The sequence below is a fragment of the Canis lupus genome, chromosome 25 (genome assembly GCF_011100685.1).
Source record: "Canis lupus familiaris isolate Mischka breed German Shepherd chromosome 25, alternate assembly UU_Cfam_GSD_1.0, whole genome shotgun sequence".
NCBI classification, from domain to species: domain Eukaryota; kingdom Metazoa; phylum Chordata; class Mammalia; order Carnivora; family Canidae; genus Canis; species Canis lupus.
In genome coordinates this window covers 45538085-45555409 of record NC_049246.1, presented here as the reverse complement: position 1 = coordinate 45555409, position 17325 = coordinate 45538085, and the positions used below count along the sequence as shown (strand labels likewise).

The window sequence follows — 17325 nt, the reverse complement described above, 5'->3', positions numbered from 1 at the left end:
TTGGCGTTATCTTGTAATAAATGTCATGACACACATACAAATTATGTTTTTCCATCTCTAGGACGACCAGACCAAGGGAATGTAAGCATTTGTTGGTAGTTTAGCATAAATAATGGATCAAAGCAGATTCTTTCCCCTTACACTTGCTTTTCAAAAGAAAACATATTCCAAAGACTCCTTCAAGGATTGTGTTTGCTCCCCCATGGACAAGGTGGTAAGGCATATCCGGGACCTCATTCTGATAAACAACCACAAGTTTCTATACACCAAAGGCTTCCCTTTAGATGGAAAAGCAAACTATTTGGAAAGAGATGAAGAATACGTTGAAAAAAAAAAAAAAACTACACTCCTCCAGGACTGGTAGATAGACTATATAAAGGACTGGAGGGATCCCTGGGTGGCGCAGCGGTTTGGCGCCTGCCTTTGGCCCAGGGCGCGATCCTGGAGACCCGGGATTGAATCCCACGTCGGGCTCCCGGTGCATGGAGCCTGCTTCTCCCTCTGCCTGTGTCTCTGCCTCTCTCTCTCTCTCTCTCTGTGTGACTATAATTAATAAAAAATAAAAAAAAATCTTTAAAAAAAATAAATAAAAATAAAATAAAATAAAAATAAAAAAAAAAGGACTGGAAATCATTAACAATAGCCCAGATGATCTAAGGGGGAAATGACAAAAGGCATGAGCATGCATCAAATAAAAGAAGACACAAAAAAAAAAAAAAAAAAAGAAGACACAAAAATAACCCATAAATGTGTGCAGAGAGGCTCACCCTCACCGGTAATGAAGCAAGTGTGAAGGAAAACCAGTGTGACTTCCCATCACACACCCACCAGGTTGGAAAAATCAAAAAGGCAGCTGATGCCAAATGTGGATGAAGGGTGAGGTAGTGGGGCCGCACGCCCATGCGGGGTGGGTGAGTAAACTGGTATGACCACTCTGGAAAACTGTCTACCGTGGCCAGTGAAGTCATCCCCCTAAAAATTGTCCCCTGTGGAGAGAGAAGTCGGTTTGTCCCATGAACAGCGCACAAGCTCAGAGTGCCTGGCAATGGGTTGTCAGCCGTACAGGGATTGTTGCCCCGGCGAGGTGGGGTTGGCACTCCAAACCCCCTTCCCTCAGGTCGTTGAGTTCTCAAACAACTTCATGCAAGTTTAGCCTCCCAAGTTAGGCCACTGGCATCAAAGTTAGCCTTGACTCCTTATCCCCGACAGCGAAGCTGCCACCAGCTGCCCCTAAACTGGGCAAGCAGTCTCAAAGAATAAAATCCACAGTGCATTTCGCGGTCTGCCTCCTGCTACCCGCACCCCTTCATTCTGAGACATCAGAGAAACAGTGATGCCTCCTCTTCCTGGCTCTTTGGACAAAAGTTATCCCATAATCCTGTGTCTTAAACCCAGGCCCCCCGAGGGAGACGTGTCTACCTTCATCCACCTGGCTTCCTCCTAAAAATGTTTCCCAGAGAACCCCCAGCTCACATATCCAAAAATGTCCGCATGGCTCCTAACAGCAAAGCCCAAAAACCCAAATGTTCCCTTTAGGCTGGACAGATGTGCGCCTGACCTAGCGCTGAACAGCAGTGAAGCAGACCAGCAGTTGCTACAGCAATCAGTGTGGACCAATCTCAAAAACATAATGATGAACAGTAACACCAAAAAAATCCACAAAAAAACAAACTCCCAAAAGAATACTTGTAGAATTCCATACATATCAAAACCAGATAAAAGTAAAGAATATATTGTTTAGGGAGATAAATATATATATATATATATATATATATATATGTACATATTTGTATCTGAATATTCATATATATTCAAATAATAAACTTATAACTAAAAGCAAGGAATGGGTAATACAAAATGCAGACTCGCGGTCACCTTGGGAGGGGCAGGAGGAAGGGGATGACACCTGGGGCAAGACGGGCCGTCTGGAGTCCTGGTAATATTCTGTTCCTAAGCTGGTGGTGGGTACCAGAGTGTCCGTTTTATTCCTATTCCTGAGGCTGGAAATTTGCACTTGTACATTCTCTTCCACAGACAAGAAAAGTGTGGGATGCAACAGTAATTCTTACACTTACCTGAACACAGGAATTTTAAAAGCCTATGATGCTCCTTGTCCCTCGTAATATTTTCTAACCTCTTAGCTGACGTTAAATCTATTTCACCAAATGAAGAAAACTCAACAGGTGTATAAGCCTGTGAAATCAGTGATCATGGGTGAGCGGTGGTGTCAACACTGCTTTGTTGCTAAAAATTCCCTCTGGAAATGCACTTTGCAGGGGCGTGTGTCCTAGGGAGGAGGGATGCAAACAGGGCCCCGCCCCCAGAAACTGGGGCATCCTTGGGTGGTCTCCGAAGCCCTACCCAGAGACCTGCCAGCACTTCAGAGGGCATGAGTGGGAAATCCATCCAGAAATCCTTTGGGAGCCGCGGAGTGTGGCACAAGAAAGAGTCGGGCTTTGTCTGTCTCCCAGAGGCACCAAAGCCCAAGTCCAAGAACGAGGTGGGAAATTGCCTTTCCTGCCTTCCCTGAGGTCTCTCACTGCCTGAGGCTGGAGGAGAGACCCCCACTGTCTTTGCCCATCATTTGTTTCTTGCAGGACCAGGGCTAAGGTGAGACCAGGTGTCAAATCTAAGGAGGTGGGATCCCTGGGTGGCTCAGTGGTTGAGCATCTGCCTTCGGCCCAGGGCGTGATCCTGGAGACCCAGGATCAAGTCCCTCGTCGGGCTCCCCTTTGAAGAGCCTGCTTCTCCCTCTGCCTGTGTCTCTGCCTCTCTCTGTGTGTCTCTCATGAATAAATAAAAAAAAAAATATATATATATATATATATATATATATATATATATATATATATATATAGGCGCTCTGTGTGGATGGGTGAGGGCAGGAGCAGCACCTGAGAGCAGCGCTGCCTTAAATAGGCAATGTGGGAGGCCGTGTTTGGCCCCCTTGTTTGTTTTCTTAGAGTTCACTGGTAGATGACAAAGCCAGCCCCATGTAACCTCCAGCCCGACCTAAACACGGCTGTGCCCAGCACCCCAGAAGCACCCCTCCCAATCCCCTCTCTGTCCTCGTGCCCACGGCGGGCCACCATCCTGACTTCCGACACCGCAGCCCGGAGGCCCTCGGTAGCAGGCTGGAATCTGGCTTCATTTCCTGACAAGCGAGCATATTGGGTCTGCCCGCAGGGTGGGCACGAAGCCAGTGGGACCTGCCCGAGCGGCCCGGCAGGGACAGGGATGGGGAAGCGGGGCCATGGAAGGCAGAGGCCCTGCCGGCACCCAGGAAGGAAAAGGCCCCTGCCAGCACCCAGGAAGGAAGAGGCCCCTGCCAGCACCCAGGAAGGAAGAGGCCCCTGCCAGCACCCAGCAAGGAAAAGGCTCTGCCGGCACCCAGGAAGGAAAAGGCTCTGCTGGCACCCAGGAAGGAAGAGGCCCCTGCCAGCACCCAGGAAGGAAAAGGCCCTGCCGGCACCCAGGAAGGAAGAGGCCCCTGCTGGCACCCAGGAAAGCAGAGGGCCCCTGCTGGCACCCAGGAAGCACGACGGGCATGTCCCCACATCCACTGGGCAGTGTGGGTGCTGGCTTGGAACCGGAGACAGGGACGCCCAGGAGAAGGAGCTGTGGCTGCAGGGACATGTGAGGACCCGAACCGAGACCCAGCCGCAGAGTCAGGGAGCAGGGTGCTGAGTCCACGGGACCCACAGCGACACACCAGGCACCGAGCCGTAGAATGAGCGTTGATGGGGCGATACCGTGAATTTCGGGAGGGCCAGCCAACCAGTGCATCATGTCACCATGTGTTAAATAAAACCGTTTAAAATAAGGCGGCTGGAAGAACACAGAGGAGAGGAAGCTTCCACCCTTGCCCAGGACAACCGCAGGACACACCACCACACGGTGAGGTACGATCTCTTTCAAGAAGCAGCGTGGGTTCCCCCAAGTGACATAAGGGCCAGAGCGATGCTCTCTGGCAGCGCCGCCCCGGACTCACGCTTTCGCTGTAGGACACGTCGGTGCTCCGAGACGTGCTGGAGTACAGGGTCCGGGTGCTGTCCAGCGTGCCGTTCCTTCTGTTCCTCATGCTGAGCCTGGCCCCCTCGAAGGACATCTCTCCTGTGGAGAACGCGGAGGGGTGGGGTGGGGGGGCTGGTGGTTAGTTTGAGTCACAAACAGTAAGAGGGCTTGTCTCGTCCTATGGTCTCACTCATACGGGGAATATAAGAAGTAGTGAAAAGGATTATAGGGGAAAGGAGGGGAACTGAGTGGGAAAAATTAGAGAGGGAGACAAACCATGAGAGATTACTAACTCTGGGAAACTCAAAGGGTTGTGGAAGGGGAGGTGGATGGGGGCCTGGGGTGACTGGGTGATGGGCACTGAGGAGGGCATTTGATAGGATGAGCACTGGGGGGTTAGACTGTATGTTGGCAAATCGAACTTCAATAAAAACAAATTTTTTTAAAAAAAATTTTTAAAAGCCTTGTCTCCTGCTCCACCCCAGAGCCCCCACCCCCACCAGTAACTGCACCCCTGCCCTGCTCTTCTGGCCTCATCCCCTCTCATCCTCCAGGACCTCCCTGAGCCAACAGCACCGGCACCGGGCCCTCCAGGTGTCCCCCTCCCAGGCGGGTTCCTGCCTCTCAGACCACCATGCTTGGGAGGTTCCCAATAGCTCCTTCCAGTTTAAGGGATCTGGAGTAAAGGGAACGTAAAGAACAAACCCTAACAACGGCTTTTGTCACCTAGAGGAAGGGACAGACTCTGAGAAGAATCCTGGCTCTGGTCCACCCCATGGTGACAGGGCTCCAGAGCCTGGGTGTCCAGGTCACCATGAAACTCAGAGCCAACATTTGGGCCCCAGGGACACCCAGCAATTCCCTCTCAGGCCTAGCAGGAGGCTGTTAACCCTGGGTGTGGACGATGCAGAAGCGTCGGCCCCCACGGGGAGACTTCCAGGGCTGGCCCTGCTCTCCCCACGCTCAGACCCTCCATCCCAACCTGCAGGGGCACCCTCAGACCCATAGCCCAGGCGTCAGACGAAAACCACCAGTGGCTACTCGGTCCCCATCCCTGCATCGACCGGCAGACACAGTAAACACGACGTTTCTAGAACAAAAACATCATCTTTCCCGGTCTCCCTGGGTCTCCTCTTCTGGTGCCAAGCTCCACCAGCTACCTGTGACAGTGCTGCAGTACGCCACATCCAAGAGCCCGTCTCTCCAGTGGCCCCCAGCTGTCCCCAGGGTCCCACCCTCTGTTTGGAACTCTCTTCCCCAGATGCCCACCCTCTGGACCTCATGTTTTCACCACTTCTCTATGGAGCAGGGGGTGCTCTGTGACACCCCAGGCGGGGGCACGTCCCGGTGACTGGTCCTGTGGACCTCCACTCTCCACCCAGCCGCCAGAGCCCTGTTTGTTTAATGATCTGTTTGGCTTCTGGACCAGCTCTATCTTGTTCAGCACCATCTTCCCAGGCCTGGCGAGGTGCACAGAGTAGATCTATACAACTACTTACTGAGTGAGTAATTTTAAAAAATAAATAGCACCCCCTCCCAAACCCTAAATCCTCCTCCAGCTTTCAAATTGCTTCCGCATAGCATGTGGAAAGGCCCAGACCTTGCTCACCGACACGTTCCTGACCCCCAGCCCAGGAGCTCTGATTTATCCGTCTACACTGCCCGCCCCGCCTCGGGCAGCCTCAAAACTCTCCCACCCCCACAGAGACTGGACACTTCTTTGAAACCCACTCAGAACAGCTGGTACAGGCTGTTTAAAACAATGAGTGCTTCTTTACTTCTCTCCCCAGACATTTCACAGAGAGGCTCAGAGTATTAATTGGTACTTTACATACATTATTGTAAAACCACAGATCAATCCTGCAAGGTATCTTACTCTGATCCCCATACAGCAAATTGCTTCTAAGTAGGGCCCCAACGGTCAGGAAGGGATTTCATTTGCCTCACAATGAGAAACTGCTTTGTTTCATTGCAATGGGAACAGGTGTATTTTTGCTTTTTAATCATATAAACGGGCAAGTCACGTGAGATGTGCAGTCAGCTGCCCTGTTCTGACGTGTCAAGCGCCTAGATGAGGTATTCGTTTCCAACTGCTTTTCTGAGGCCAGTTGATATTCAGGTTGACTGATTAGGAGTTTGGGCCTTCTGTAGGACGTCTTACCTAACAGGTGCTCCAGGTGAGCATCCGCCATCTGAACACCACCAGGAGTTAACAGCATGTATGACAGAGGAGATGGGGCATTGGGAGAAGGGATATAGGAACGAAGGCCATGGGCAAAGGTCAGAAGAGGCCACAGGGGAGGGCCTGGAGAGTGAAAAGAGAAGATCCACAGCCTACCTCCCCCAGGAACCTCGGGAAACAATGGGTGAATTGGATAGGACCATAGCCAGGAGGGGAGGACGGAGTGAAAGCCACATCAGGTAGGGGCTTCTGGGTGGCTCAGTCAGTTGGGTGTCAGACTCGGTTTCAGCTCAAGTCATGATCCCTGGGTCCTGGGATCGAGCCCTGCATCAGGCTCCGCACTCAGCAGGAAGTCTGCTTAAAATTCCCTCTGCCCCTTCCCCTACCCTCCTCTCTCTCTCTCTCTCTCTCTCTCTCTCTCTCAAATGAATGAATAAATCTTTAAAGAAAAAAAAAAAAAGAACATCACAGCAAGGAGAAACCAGTCAATGCATTCAGTGCTAAGGAAAGATAATGAAGTCATATTACCAGGCCAAACAATACAAAACCCAGAAGAAAAAAATAGGCTAAGGGCTAAAATCCAAATCCACCTCAGAGGGAACACAGATTGCTAATGAACATGAAAACAGACAAGCGACCCTTGTCATAAAAGCCCAACAACGAGAGACCGAGAGGAGGTGTTTTCAGACAATATTGTTTGATGTTGGGAAGAAGGTGATGAAGCAGACACTTCCAGACAACTGAGTGGGGGTGGAAACCATTTTACAGCCTGCAAAGCAACTGGGCAATGATGTAGCAAGGCACTTAAATATTGACGACCAAGTGAACTGGCTTTGGAAACCCTAGATAAAAGAAATAGAAACACAAAAAAAGTTGTATCGAAAAGCTGTTCATTGCTGAGTTCTTTCTAATAGGAACACTTGGAAACAACCTAAATTTCCATTAATAGACCATTCCACCCAAAAGAAGTGAAAGGGTGGTGCCATTAAGGGGAGAAATCATTAAAGCATGGAGAAATCATTATGATTCGTTGCAAGTAGAAAAAGAAAAAGCAAGAGGCGAGGAATCCTGGTGGTTAGGAGCTCAGGCTTCACAGACAGGGGTTTGGGTGAAGCAGTAGAGCTACAAAACTTGAGTGTGTCTTTCCCCCCTTGGCTCCTTATAAAGGTGGCTCAGCCGCCCACAGGAGGGGCGGCTCCAGCTGTAGGGAAGATAACTGCCTCATGGATAATGTGTAGAAGGCACCCAGGACAATACACCAGGAGTAAATACACCAAAATGCTAACCACTATATGCTAACGTGGGGGGGGGTGGGGGATGGTGAGTAATTCTTTTTTTTTTTCAATTCTTTTTTTTTTTTTTTTTTACTTTGTTACATTTAACAAAATTAAATGCATCGCTTGTGTAATCTGGAAAGTATACTTGATAAATAAGATGAGCATCTAGAGGCTGGGCAAGGGGAAGATAACTAGTGACGATGGCAACGGTATTTCAGCAATGGGGGTTGTGTAGACAACCAGTGTAGACAACTCGTGTGGACCTTCCCTCCACAGAGGCACATGGGAGGAAGGTCCGACAGCTGATTTGTTGGGTCTTATTTCAATCTTGTGAGAAGAAAACTAGAGGACAGAGAGCGATAAAAGCACAGGGCAAAAAAAAAAAAAAAAAAAGAAAAAAGAAAAAAAAAGCACAGGGCAGATGTGTCCCTTATAAGAATAACAAAGCGTGGGGCAGAAGGGCTTCATGGGGCAGGGAGGAGTGCAGAAGTGATCCCCCCTACAGTCACTGATCAAAGACAGATAACCAATTGAAGATCAAAGGAAAAGAGAGCCAACAATAACATAACAAATACTGATGAGAAACTTGGATTGTCTTTCCCTCTCACATCATATGATCCAAAATCCTTCCTGGACAAGGAACTGGTTGATTGATGTTCCTACCCCAGCACCTTGGTCCTACCTGGCCTGCCTGACTGACTCCAGAGAAGAAACGGGGACAGCACACAGGTGGTTGGGGCTTCACACAACAGCCAAGTCTAGAGTGTGGTTTTAAAAGGGGGCCTTTGAGGGCACCTGGGTGGCTCAGTTGGTTGAGCACCTGATTCTTGGTTTTGCCTCAGGTCCTGATCTCAGGGTCATGACATGGAGCCCTGTATTGGGCCCCAGGCTGTGTACGGAGCGTGCTTGGAATTCTCTCTCTCTCTCTCTCTCTCTAAAAATAAATAAATAAATTTTTTTTAAAGTTAAAAATTTTAAAAATAAAATAAAATAAAAGGGGGTCTTCGAGGGACACCTGGGTGGCTTAGTCAGTTAAGCGTACAATTCTTAGTTTCAGCTCAGGTCACAATCTCAGGATCGTGGGGAGATTGCTAAAGTTTTACTATCCTCTCCCTCTGCTCCTCCCCTCCACGTTCTCTCTCTCTCTCTCTCTTTCTCTCTCTCGTTCTCTCTCTCTCTTTATTTCTCTCTCCTTCTCAAATAAAAAAAGAAATCCTAAAACATAATAAAAAAATTTTTAAAGAGGGTCCTTAGGGCCTCCCTGCTGAGAGGGGCTCAGGGACCCCTTCCCACATCAGTGGGAGCAGTCCTGCCTTCATCATATTCATGCATCCAAGATCCTAGAAGGTGGCCTCTGAGGAAGTTTCTGCTGCCAAAGAGCAGCCTGAAACATCTACTCTACTCTGCTCTGCACACCTGCTCCCATCTCCTACCTGCACAGGCAGATGGGGGACGTCTGGAGCCTTAGTCTCTTGGATTGGATAAGAGCGCCACTATTGTCATTGAAGAAAAATAGGTTTATAGATGGCTTACCAAGCTCCTAAGGTGATGGATTTATTCATGACAACCCCAACAGAGTTGGAGTTTCACACACAACTTGGGAAATAAGATTGCATGACTCCAAAACAACAACACAATGTAACATGATACAGCATTTGATAACCACCATCTATGGTCTTGAAGCCTCTCCAGAGTTACTACTGGGATACTAATTCTCTCTGTGGATCAGATTTGCAGTATTTGGCATTCACATGAAAGAGGCACCGGCATTCCACCCATTTGGAGGTCACTGGAGTAATGATGCTTAAAAGTATGTGTTTCAAGTCTAGGACCATCCCCTTATTTTCTCTTTAACTCTGAGTGTATTTCTCTAAATGAATGGAACTCTCAACTAGAAGTTGGAAAAGCCAGTCAAGAAAATGAGAGCCTATAGCATGGATGGACCTCCCCTGATAGACTCCACCAGTAAGCTGGCGGGAATGCAAACTGGTGCAGCCGCTCTGAAAAACGGAGGCTCCTCAAAAAGTTGAAAATAGAGCTACTCTATGACCCAGCAATTGCACTACTAAGATTTAACCAAAGGATACAAACATAGTGATTCAAAGGGGCCCATGCACCCTAATGTCCACAATGGCCAAACTATGGAAAGAGCCCAGATGTCCATCAGCAAGTGAATAGGTAAAGAAGATCTAGTATACACACACACACACACACACATATATATAAGAATATTACTCAGCCATCAAAAAGAATGAAATCTTGCCATTTGCGATGATGTAGTTGGAGCTAGAGAGTATCATGCTAAGTGAAATAAGCTAGTCAGAGAAAGACAAAATGATATAATTTCACTTATATGTGGAATTTAAGAAACAAACAGATGAACATAGGGGAAGGGAAGTAAAACAAAATAAAATAAAAACAGAGAGGGAGGCAAACCATAAGAGACTCTTAACTCTAGGAAACAAACTGAGGTCGCTAGAGAGGAGGTGGGGGATGGGGTAATTGGGTGACAGGCATTAGAGAGGTCATGTGATGTGATGAGCACTGTGTTATATGCAACTGATGAACCACTGACTTCTACCTCTGAAACTAATAATATACTATATGTTAACGAAATTGAATTTAAATTTAAAACATTTTTTAAAAAAATAATCCACCAGTAAAATGACAGCAAGGGCATCTCACAATGTTTAATATCCTATTTGAAGAGGATGATTTCTTGTAGTGCACACACTCAATTCACTGTGCTGTTCTTCTCAAAAATCACGGGGTTGGTGAACACATCAGGAAGGTTCAGGAAACATCACACCACTGGCCAGAGAGTCCAAAGTTCAGGCAAAATCAAAAGACTTGTCAAAATACTCATTTTAATGATGAACAATTCAATGTCAAGAGGAACTTGGATCAGCACACAGAGAAATATCTATTTATATAATCTAGCTTCGAGGGAAAGAAGACTGAAAAAAATAGGTAGAAAAAAACAAAACAACAGCAAGGGCTTGGATTCAGGAAAGGCCAAGCTTGAGGCTGCCCCACAGTGTCGCCCGGTAGATGGTGAGCATCATATAGGACGAACCCACAGCAGCTCAGCACAGTGCCAGGGTGACATGAGCGTCCGTGCTCCTGTCCTTACTAGCAATAGTAGTGTGGGGACTTCATAAGAAGAGTGAATAAGGTGTCGCCGAGAAAGCAAAGTGGCCGAAAAGACTAGTGACTCGTGAGCATCGCCACCTTCTTCCCTTGCCTCCCCCGCCAGGGAAACGTGTTTCATCTGCTCACTCCTGGGGCCCATGTGGAGTGAAAATGGGGAGTAGCCTAGAGAAGCTGAATAGATTTACTTTCAAAGGGACCCAGAGAAACAGGAGGAAGAGGGGAGAGATGGTAGGGGTGTGTGAGGAGAGCCGGGCGCGCAGGCTGCCCAGGGCAAAGGGCATGGTACGGCCATGGCAAGATAGGTGGATGGCATCTTCTGGATGTTTTCCTGAGTTCAACCATCCCTATGAGTTCTCTCTCTCCATCTCAGAAGGTGACTACAAAAACAACACGTCCTTGGACCTCAGAGTTTCCACGGGTCAGGAACCTGGGCACAGTCGAGGGGGGATCTCTGCCGTCCGGGTACTGGCCGGAGCTGAGGTCTCATCTTCAAAGTTGGACTAGACAAGGCCCTGCTTCTCAAGCTCACCTGGTTGTCAGCAGGGTCGAGTTCCACGGGTCCTGAGGACCTCGCTGGCTGGTGGCGGGAGGCCCCCCGTGGTTTCTGGCTCCGTGGGCCTCCAGTGTGGCACCTGGTTTGTCAAAGCCTGCCAGCGGATAGGGCAACAGAGAGAATCTGCCACGAGGCAGTCATGGGCTGTGTAACCTAATCATACAAGTGATGTCCCAAGTCACCTTTGCCTTATTCTATTGGTAGAAGCAAGTCGCTAGGTCCCACCCGTCATTCCAGGGGAGGGGACCACACAGGGGCAGGAGCACCAGGAGGACAAGAGAGGGATCAGGGGGGTTCGGGCCTTCTCAGAAGTCCACCTACCACTGGGCCCTTGCATTCATATTCATTTCCAGCGCTCTTGCTCTGACCTGAGTATCTTTTGAATAAAACATTGCACCGAGAGCGGCCTTAAGATTTTTCGATTTTCTCTGGGTCCCACACATGTAAGAATCAAAGCAGGACCCCTAAGGTATCTGATTCAGCACCAACGCTAAGGAGGCGATCTGAGTAGCTGGAGGAAGCAATGACGGAGCCCACAACAAACCTGACTCTAACGGCACAAAGTCGGCGCTGGGGCAAGTTTGCTCATCTGCCCGCTGCCTTTGGGTCACTCTCTGGGCTACTGTTACCCAACCCCCCCCCACACACACACACCCATGACAGTCATTGTAATCTAGGATTTTGACCTACCTTGTTATTATCAAGCTATTTTTTTAGATTGTATTTCATGTATGAGAATAATTTTCATTTTCATATTAATTTTATGTCTATGATTTCGACCCTTTTCATGCGTCCCTGGTGTCCCTGCCCAGTGGGAGTCTATTCGCACCTGCCTTGTCCACCCTGGACTCATCTGCCTGCATTAGGAGGAAGACCCTGGGGATGATTTCAGTGGAGTGACTCATAAGACATGTGTGTGAGGAGCTTTTTATTCATGTGAATGTCTTTTTCTGCACGTGGACAACTTGACAACACTTTCCCCCCACGTAGGACCTGTTCCACTCTTCTTAGACTTTTGATCTTATAAAGGAAAACCCGGAGAGCAGCCTCATTGTTATCCTTTCTGTCCAACATTTCTTTGGTTTTCCCCCTTATTCTTATATGCTAATATTTTTTTTGACTCTTACCAGATAATGACCTAAATTTTCACTTTGACCATGGGCTCTTTTTACACAGACTCAAGTTTGGTTGTTTTGTTTCGTTGCAGCCCTGGAAAGCTTGCTGTTGTCCTATTACTGTGCTCTGATTACAGCCCATGCTGGGTACGGATGACTCAGGGGAGAGCGTTGTGTCCCCAGTCCTATAATGCGGCGTTGTGACCAAGAGAGAAGGGCGATGCTCAGAAAAGAAGTCTCATGGCCCACCAGTGAAGTGCCTTCCAGAATTGACTCCAGTCCTATTTCTGCAGGAAACTGGCACCCTACTCAGGCACCATCAAGTGACCCAATGTCAAACCAGAGAACATGCTCAGGTGTTCAGTGGACACCAGCCCATGGCACAAGCACCCGCCCAGTATGTCATGAGGCTTTGCCCCCGACAAATGCAGCTACTCGGAGCAGCAGTGCCACTCCCTGCTGCAGCCATCACCTGTGGGGCCACGGGGAGCACCCAGAGATGCGTCATGTAAGTGGCAGGCCTTTCAGAAGAAGACAATGGTCCACACAGAGCAGGCCTGAGAGTCAAAAAGTCAACAGAATACATCTTCTTCGCTGGGCCAACGAAAAACATCAGATGTTCCATTCAAAAAAACAAAACAAAACAAAAAACACACACACTGGGTCTCCCGCAGGGCAAAATTAATAGGCTTAGAGATGTTCTGGTGAAATTATTCAAGGTAAGAATAAACACACCATTATACAAACAGCACAGCAGGAAAAAAAAAATGAGGTACAAGAGGGAGGGGAGTAAGGCTGGCATCAAACTCCTGCAAGCTAGAGGATGGAGCATATTTGCATTTCTCCGAGGGAAAAGACTGGATCTAGGAATTGTATCTTCAGCTGCGTGGGGGGCAGAGAGGAACACGTGGGATCTGGGGTGGGGAAGGGGGCCACCCGCATCCACCAAGCGGCTGTGGAAAAAGGGGGCAGGGTCGGGGAGGGTATACGTGGGGAACACGTGGTACTACTTCTTAGCAGTTTAAATTTCTACTTTTTCCTTGGTGGGCGCCCAAAGTTTTGAAGAGACTGACTACAACATTGCTGAGTAGCAAGAGGAGCGCAGAGGGTCCAAGGAGAGGGTAACGCTGGTGACATGAGGAGCTTATAGAAGCTAACTGCACCCGACCCTGGCTGGGCCCCACGCGAAGGCATGAACCGGTCAGGGTCAGGTGCAAGCAGGACCAAACCCAGGCGTCCCCGCTCCCGGCAGCCGCCAGGGCACCTGCATCAGGGGACGGGGTGAGGCGAGATGCGCGGCTCTAAAGGAGCATCTTCCCAGTGATGGAAGCGTTCCAAAGCTTGATGGTGGTGGCGGTTACACAATGTACCCCTGCTAAAAGTGTGTGTGTAAAACCATACACTCACAAATGAGTACATGTGAAACCGGTGAGGAATCCCGGTAAGGTCTGTGGATCACGCCAAAGTCAGTTTTCTGGTTCGGGTGTTAGGCTAGAGCTCCGTGTGGTGTCACCATTGGGGGAAATGGGCAAAGCGTATGTGGGACCTCTCGGTGTTCGTTTTCCAACTTCCTCTGAACATACCATCGTGTCCAAATAATAATTTAAAAGGAAAATAATTCCCGTGTAAAAAGAACCCTGGGCCCCATGGTGGGGGGTCATCCTAGGTGGAACCTGGTGACACCTACACCTACAACCTATGCCTGTTCCCTCTAAAGTCCTGAAGGCAAGTGGAGGGTGCATCCCGAACATAAAGCTCCAGGGAAGGGATTCCAGGGTAGGCCAAGGGATGGGCCCCAGGGTACAGATACCCGAGAGTCTGGTCAGACTTAGGACTTATTTGTTTAACTGTGTATGATCTTTGCTTTCATAGTTTTATCAATATCTCAATTATTTTTATTTATGGTCCTTGCTCTTAAAGATTGCTGATGGATCTGATGAAATTAATGGAGCCCTAGTACCCGCTATGGAGATGGCCTCAGTAAAAATCAAAACCAAAATGGACTTGAATTGCTCTTCACGTTTTCACAAGTTCATAATAAGATCTCAAAGATACTGACTCCTACACACATCAGAAGGTACGGCGTCTCGGATTTCCTACCCAGAGAGACACGTGTTCTCTGCACAGACTGAATTTGCTGGGCCCCCAAAAAGTGCTCATCGGCTCTGAGGTGGCCCACAGACTCTGCATCTCTAACAAGTTCTCAGGTTTAGGTGGTGCTTCTGGTCGGGAGAACCACTGGGCCCATTTAGAGAACCACTGGGCTCCCCCGGGACCCCACCAACAGTACCCATGACCCTCTTGTCTCTGGCTGCAATCCCAGGCTCTTCAGAACTTGTAATTGGATCTTTTTAAAACACAGAGCATGTAACTGGGATGCTTTAGAGACCCTATCATATCAGTTTGGCCTTAGTGTGCTTCTGTGGTCACAGCTTGAATTTATGGCCAATGCAGCTCATCCTGCAAGCCCATGAAACACATGTCATCGTGCCGTGAATGGCACCCTAATCCCAGGAATGAATAATGGTCATGTCTTATGTAATGTCCCTTATGTCCCAGGCGCTATGCTCAGCTCTTCGCATGTATGAACCCTCAGTCTTCCTTATTATTTCCCCACTTAAATAGATGAAGAAACCGAGTCACAGAAAGGTTAGACAACTTCCCCAAAGTCACACAGCAGATCAGTAGAGGATACAAGACTCAAACTCACACAGGCTGGTCTGAGAGCCTAGTCCTTAAACATTAAGCTCTTGTGTGCTACTTTAATACCTCTTTGGGAAGAGATAGATTGTCATTTATATTGTATTAGTACACTATTAAAATTTAAATCAAGGAATCAAAACCTGGTTTTGTTGGCCAGGGGAGAGGTTGGCCTAATATTATTTTTTATTGCTGATGCTCATCAGCAATTTTAAATAATCTAGATATCACCCATTCCCAACGGAATACTCTTACACCCTGTGAGCCTGTTGCAAAAACAAAACCAAAACCAAAAACCAATCTGCTCTGTTACTGTCCGAATATAAGAATGGCATGGGGCACATTTTCGAGAGTACGGCTTACCTGCCTCTCACCACAGTCAAACCAGTCCTGAGATGTCCTTTCCAAGCAGGACGTTTATCTAAGTCTCCATATGGTAAAGGAGACGGGAGAAGTTTTCCTCACCAAACACTGAAGGAGAGGAATTGTGTGGTTCACGCTCTGAAAGAACGTTCCAAGGGGCCCTACCAAACCACGGCCATCTCCACTCTTTGCTCCCATCAATTATTCATTATAATGGTGAGTATGACACTTGCAGAAGCTCCAAATAGAAATGACACCATCCAGAGAAATCTTCTCAATTCCCATTCTGGCCTGAGCCTGCCAGGGTGCACACAGGAGCGACAATGGACCCTTGAGGGTCCATGTACTCCTAGCCTCCCCTGCCTCATTCACCCTGGAGAATTTGTTTCATTACAGGAATTATCCTGCTTTTCTAATTGCCATATTTTTGTCAGCCACATTTTTGAAGTTTGCATTGATAGGTAAAACCCCAATGGTGAAAGCCCCAGGGGAGCCCCCAAAGTCATTTGATCCCAGTGTCTCTCGCCCCAAGAGGACAGGTGAGAGACAGGAAGTGAGTCCCTGCAGCAAATGAGCTGGAAGGTGCTGTTTGCTGTGAGCCCTCCCCACCCCCACCCCCCCAGGATAAGAGGAAAGGCAGGGAGTCCCTAAGTGCCTGGATCCTGTTGTCTTCACAGATACCAATAACATCAATTCTTAGGCAAGACAAGATGAATAATGGGCGACACCAACTTTGTTCCAAATTTTAAAGAATTACAAATCAAAAGTCACAACCTTGAAAGAAAGCTCCTCACACTCTCGAAACAGCCGAGGAGCTGAAACCCCAACCGTAAGTGTATTTGTATTCTGCTTAAGAATCTTAACTCTGAAGAAGTCAGCATTGGCTATCGCGGCCTCAAAATTAAATAGAAATAAAACCTCTAATTATCCAACCCCCAGTAGTTCCCTTTTGCTTCTAAAGAATACAAGCAGTGAGCGTGTGTCAGAAGCTAAATGTAAAAGTAAGTCAAATATGCTTTTCTTCTTTATCAAAGACTTTTGACTGTCTGAATACATCTTTCTTGATGCTAATTTAGGTTCCATTGTAGTCTTGATTTAAAAAAACAAAAAACAAAAACCTGTTTTGTGATGTCCTCGATAGGTCTGAGAACATAGGATCGCTTTTAGATAGTTGCAGAGTTAAGATGCCAGTGAATCTTTTAATAAGGCTCATTTGAGGACATTTCTGACTCCGTCAATCAGAAAATAAAAGCTGTAATCGTATTTTAAAATCATTCAAAAACCTAGCACAGGCTCCACTTCTAAATAAATCCGAAACAGTACCCTAAAGATCTGTGAACTAGTATTTTGCTTAACCCCACGGCTCCTTGAGAAATTTCACCTTTTGTCTCGGTTTCAAATCTTCCTAGAAAAGCTAAATGATGTCCTTGCCAACCACACTCTATTCACCCTCTATTCTACAAGTTACAACAACGGCAACGTTTATAGAGACGCGAAAAGCAAAAGTCGATAACATACCGGTTGAGGTTTGTGAGGCAGGATTTGCTTTCCCTGGAAAGATCCTGCCGGCCTTCCCTTCTTGCCAGGGAAGAAGGCTTTTATACCGGGAGCTGCCTCAGCCCCGCCCTCCTCCCCGAGGAGGAACAAAAAAATGTAGGCCGAAGACTCTTACAGCCCGGGCTTACGGTAGCAACTTAGGCATCTAAGCTGAGCCACCAATGCCTAACTATGGAACGTGGTATTTTAAACGCTGATAAGGTAAACACAAACTTCCTCCTCTTGCCCGGCCAATCCTCTAGTATTAAGTCATACTAAAATTTAATTTCTACAATTTGCGGCACATCTTAAAAACCACAAGTGAAATAGGAAATGCGCACTATGGAAGGTAATGACAAGATTAATTAATAGATTAAAAGCTTTTAATTGATTAGGAAAAAATCATAAACAGAGGACATTTAATAAATTTTT

At 47.7% G+C, this 17325-nt stretch overlaps 1 protein-coding gene across 1 annotated transcript in view; it reads right to left on the bottom strand.

Annotated features, from left to right (window-relative positions):
* The window catches only part of TRPM8 (transient receptor potential cation channel subfamily M member 8), a 92126-nt gene extending 75193 nt beyond the window's left edge, over window positions 1-16933 (bottom strand). The window contains 2 exon segments of the mRNA NM_001110769.2: window positions 3992-4113; window positions 16876-16933. Coding sequence (NP_001104239.1) covers window positions 3992-4108 — 117 coding nt within the window. The 5' untranslated portion in view covers window positions 4109-4113; window positions 16876-16933.
* Window positions 16934-17325: the final 392 nt, after the last annotated feature.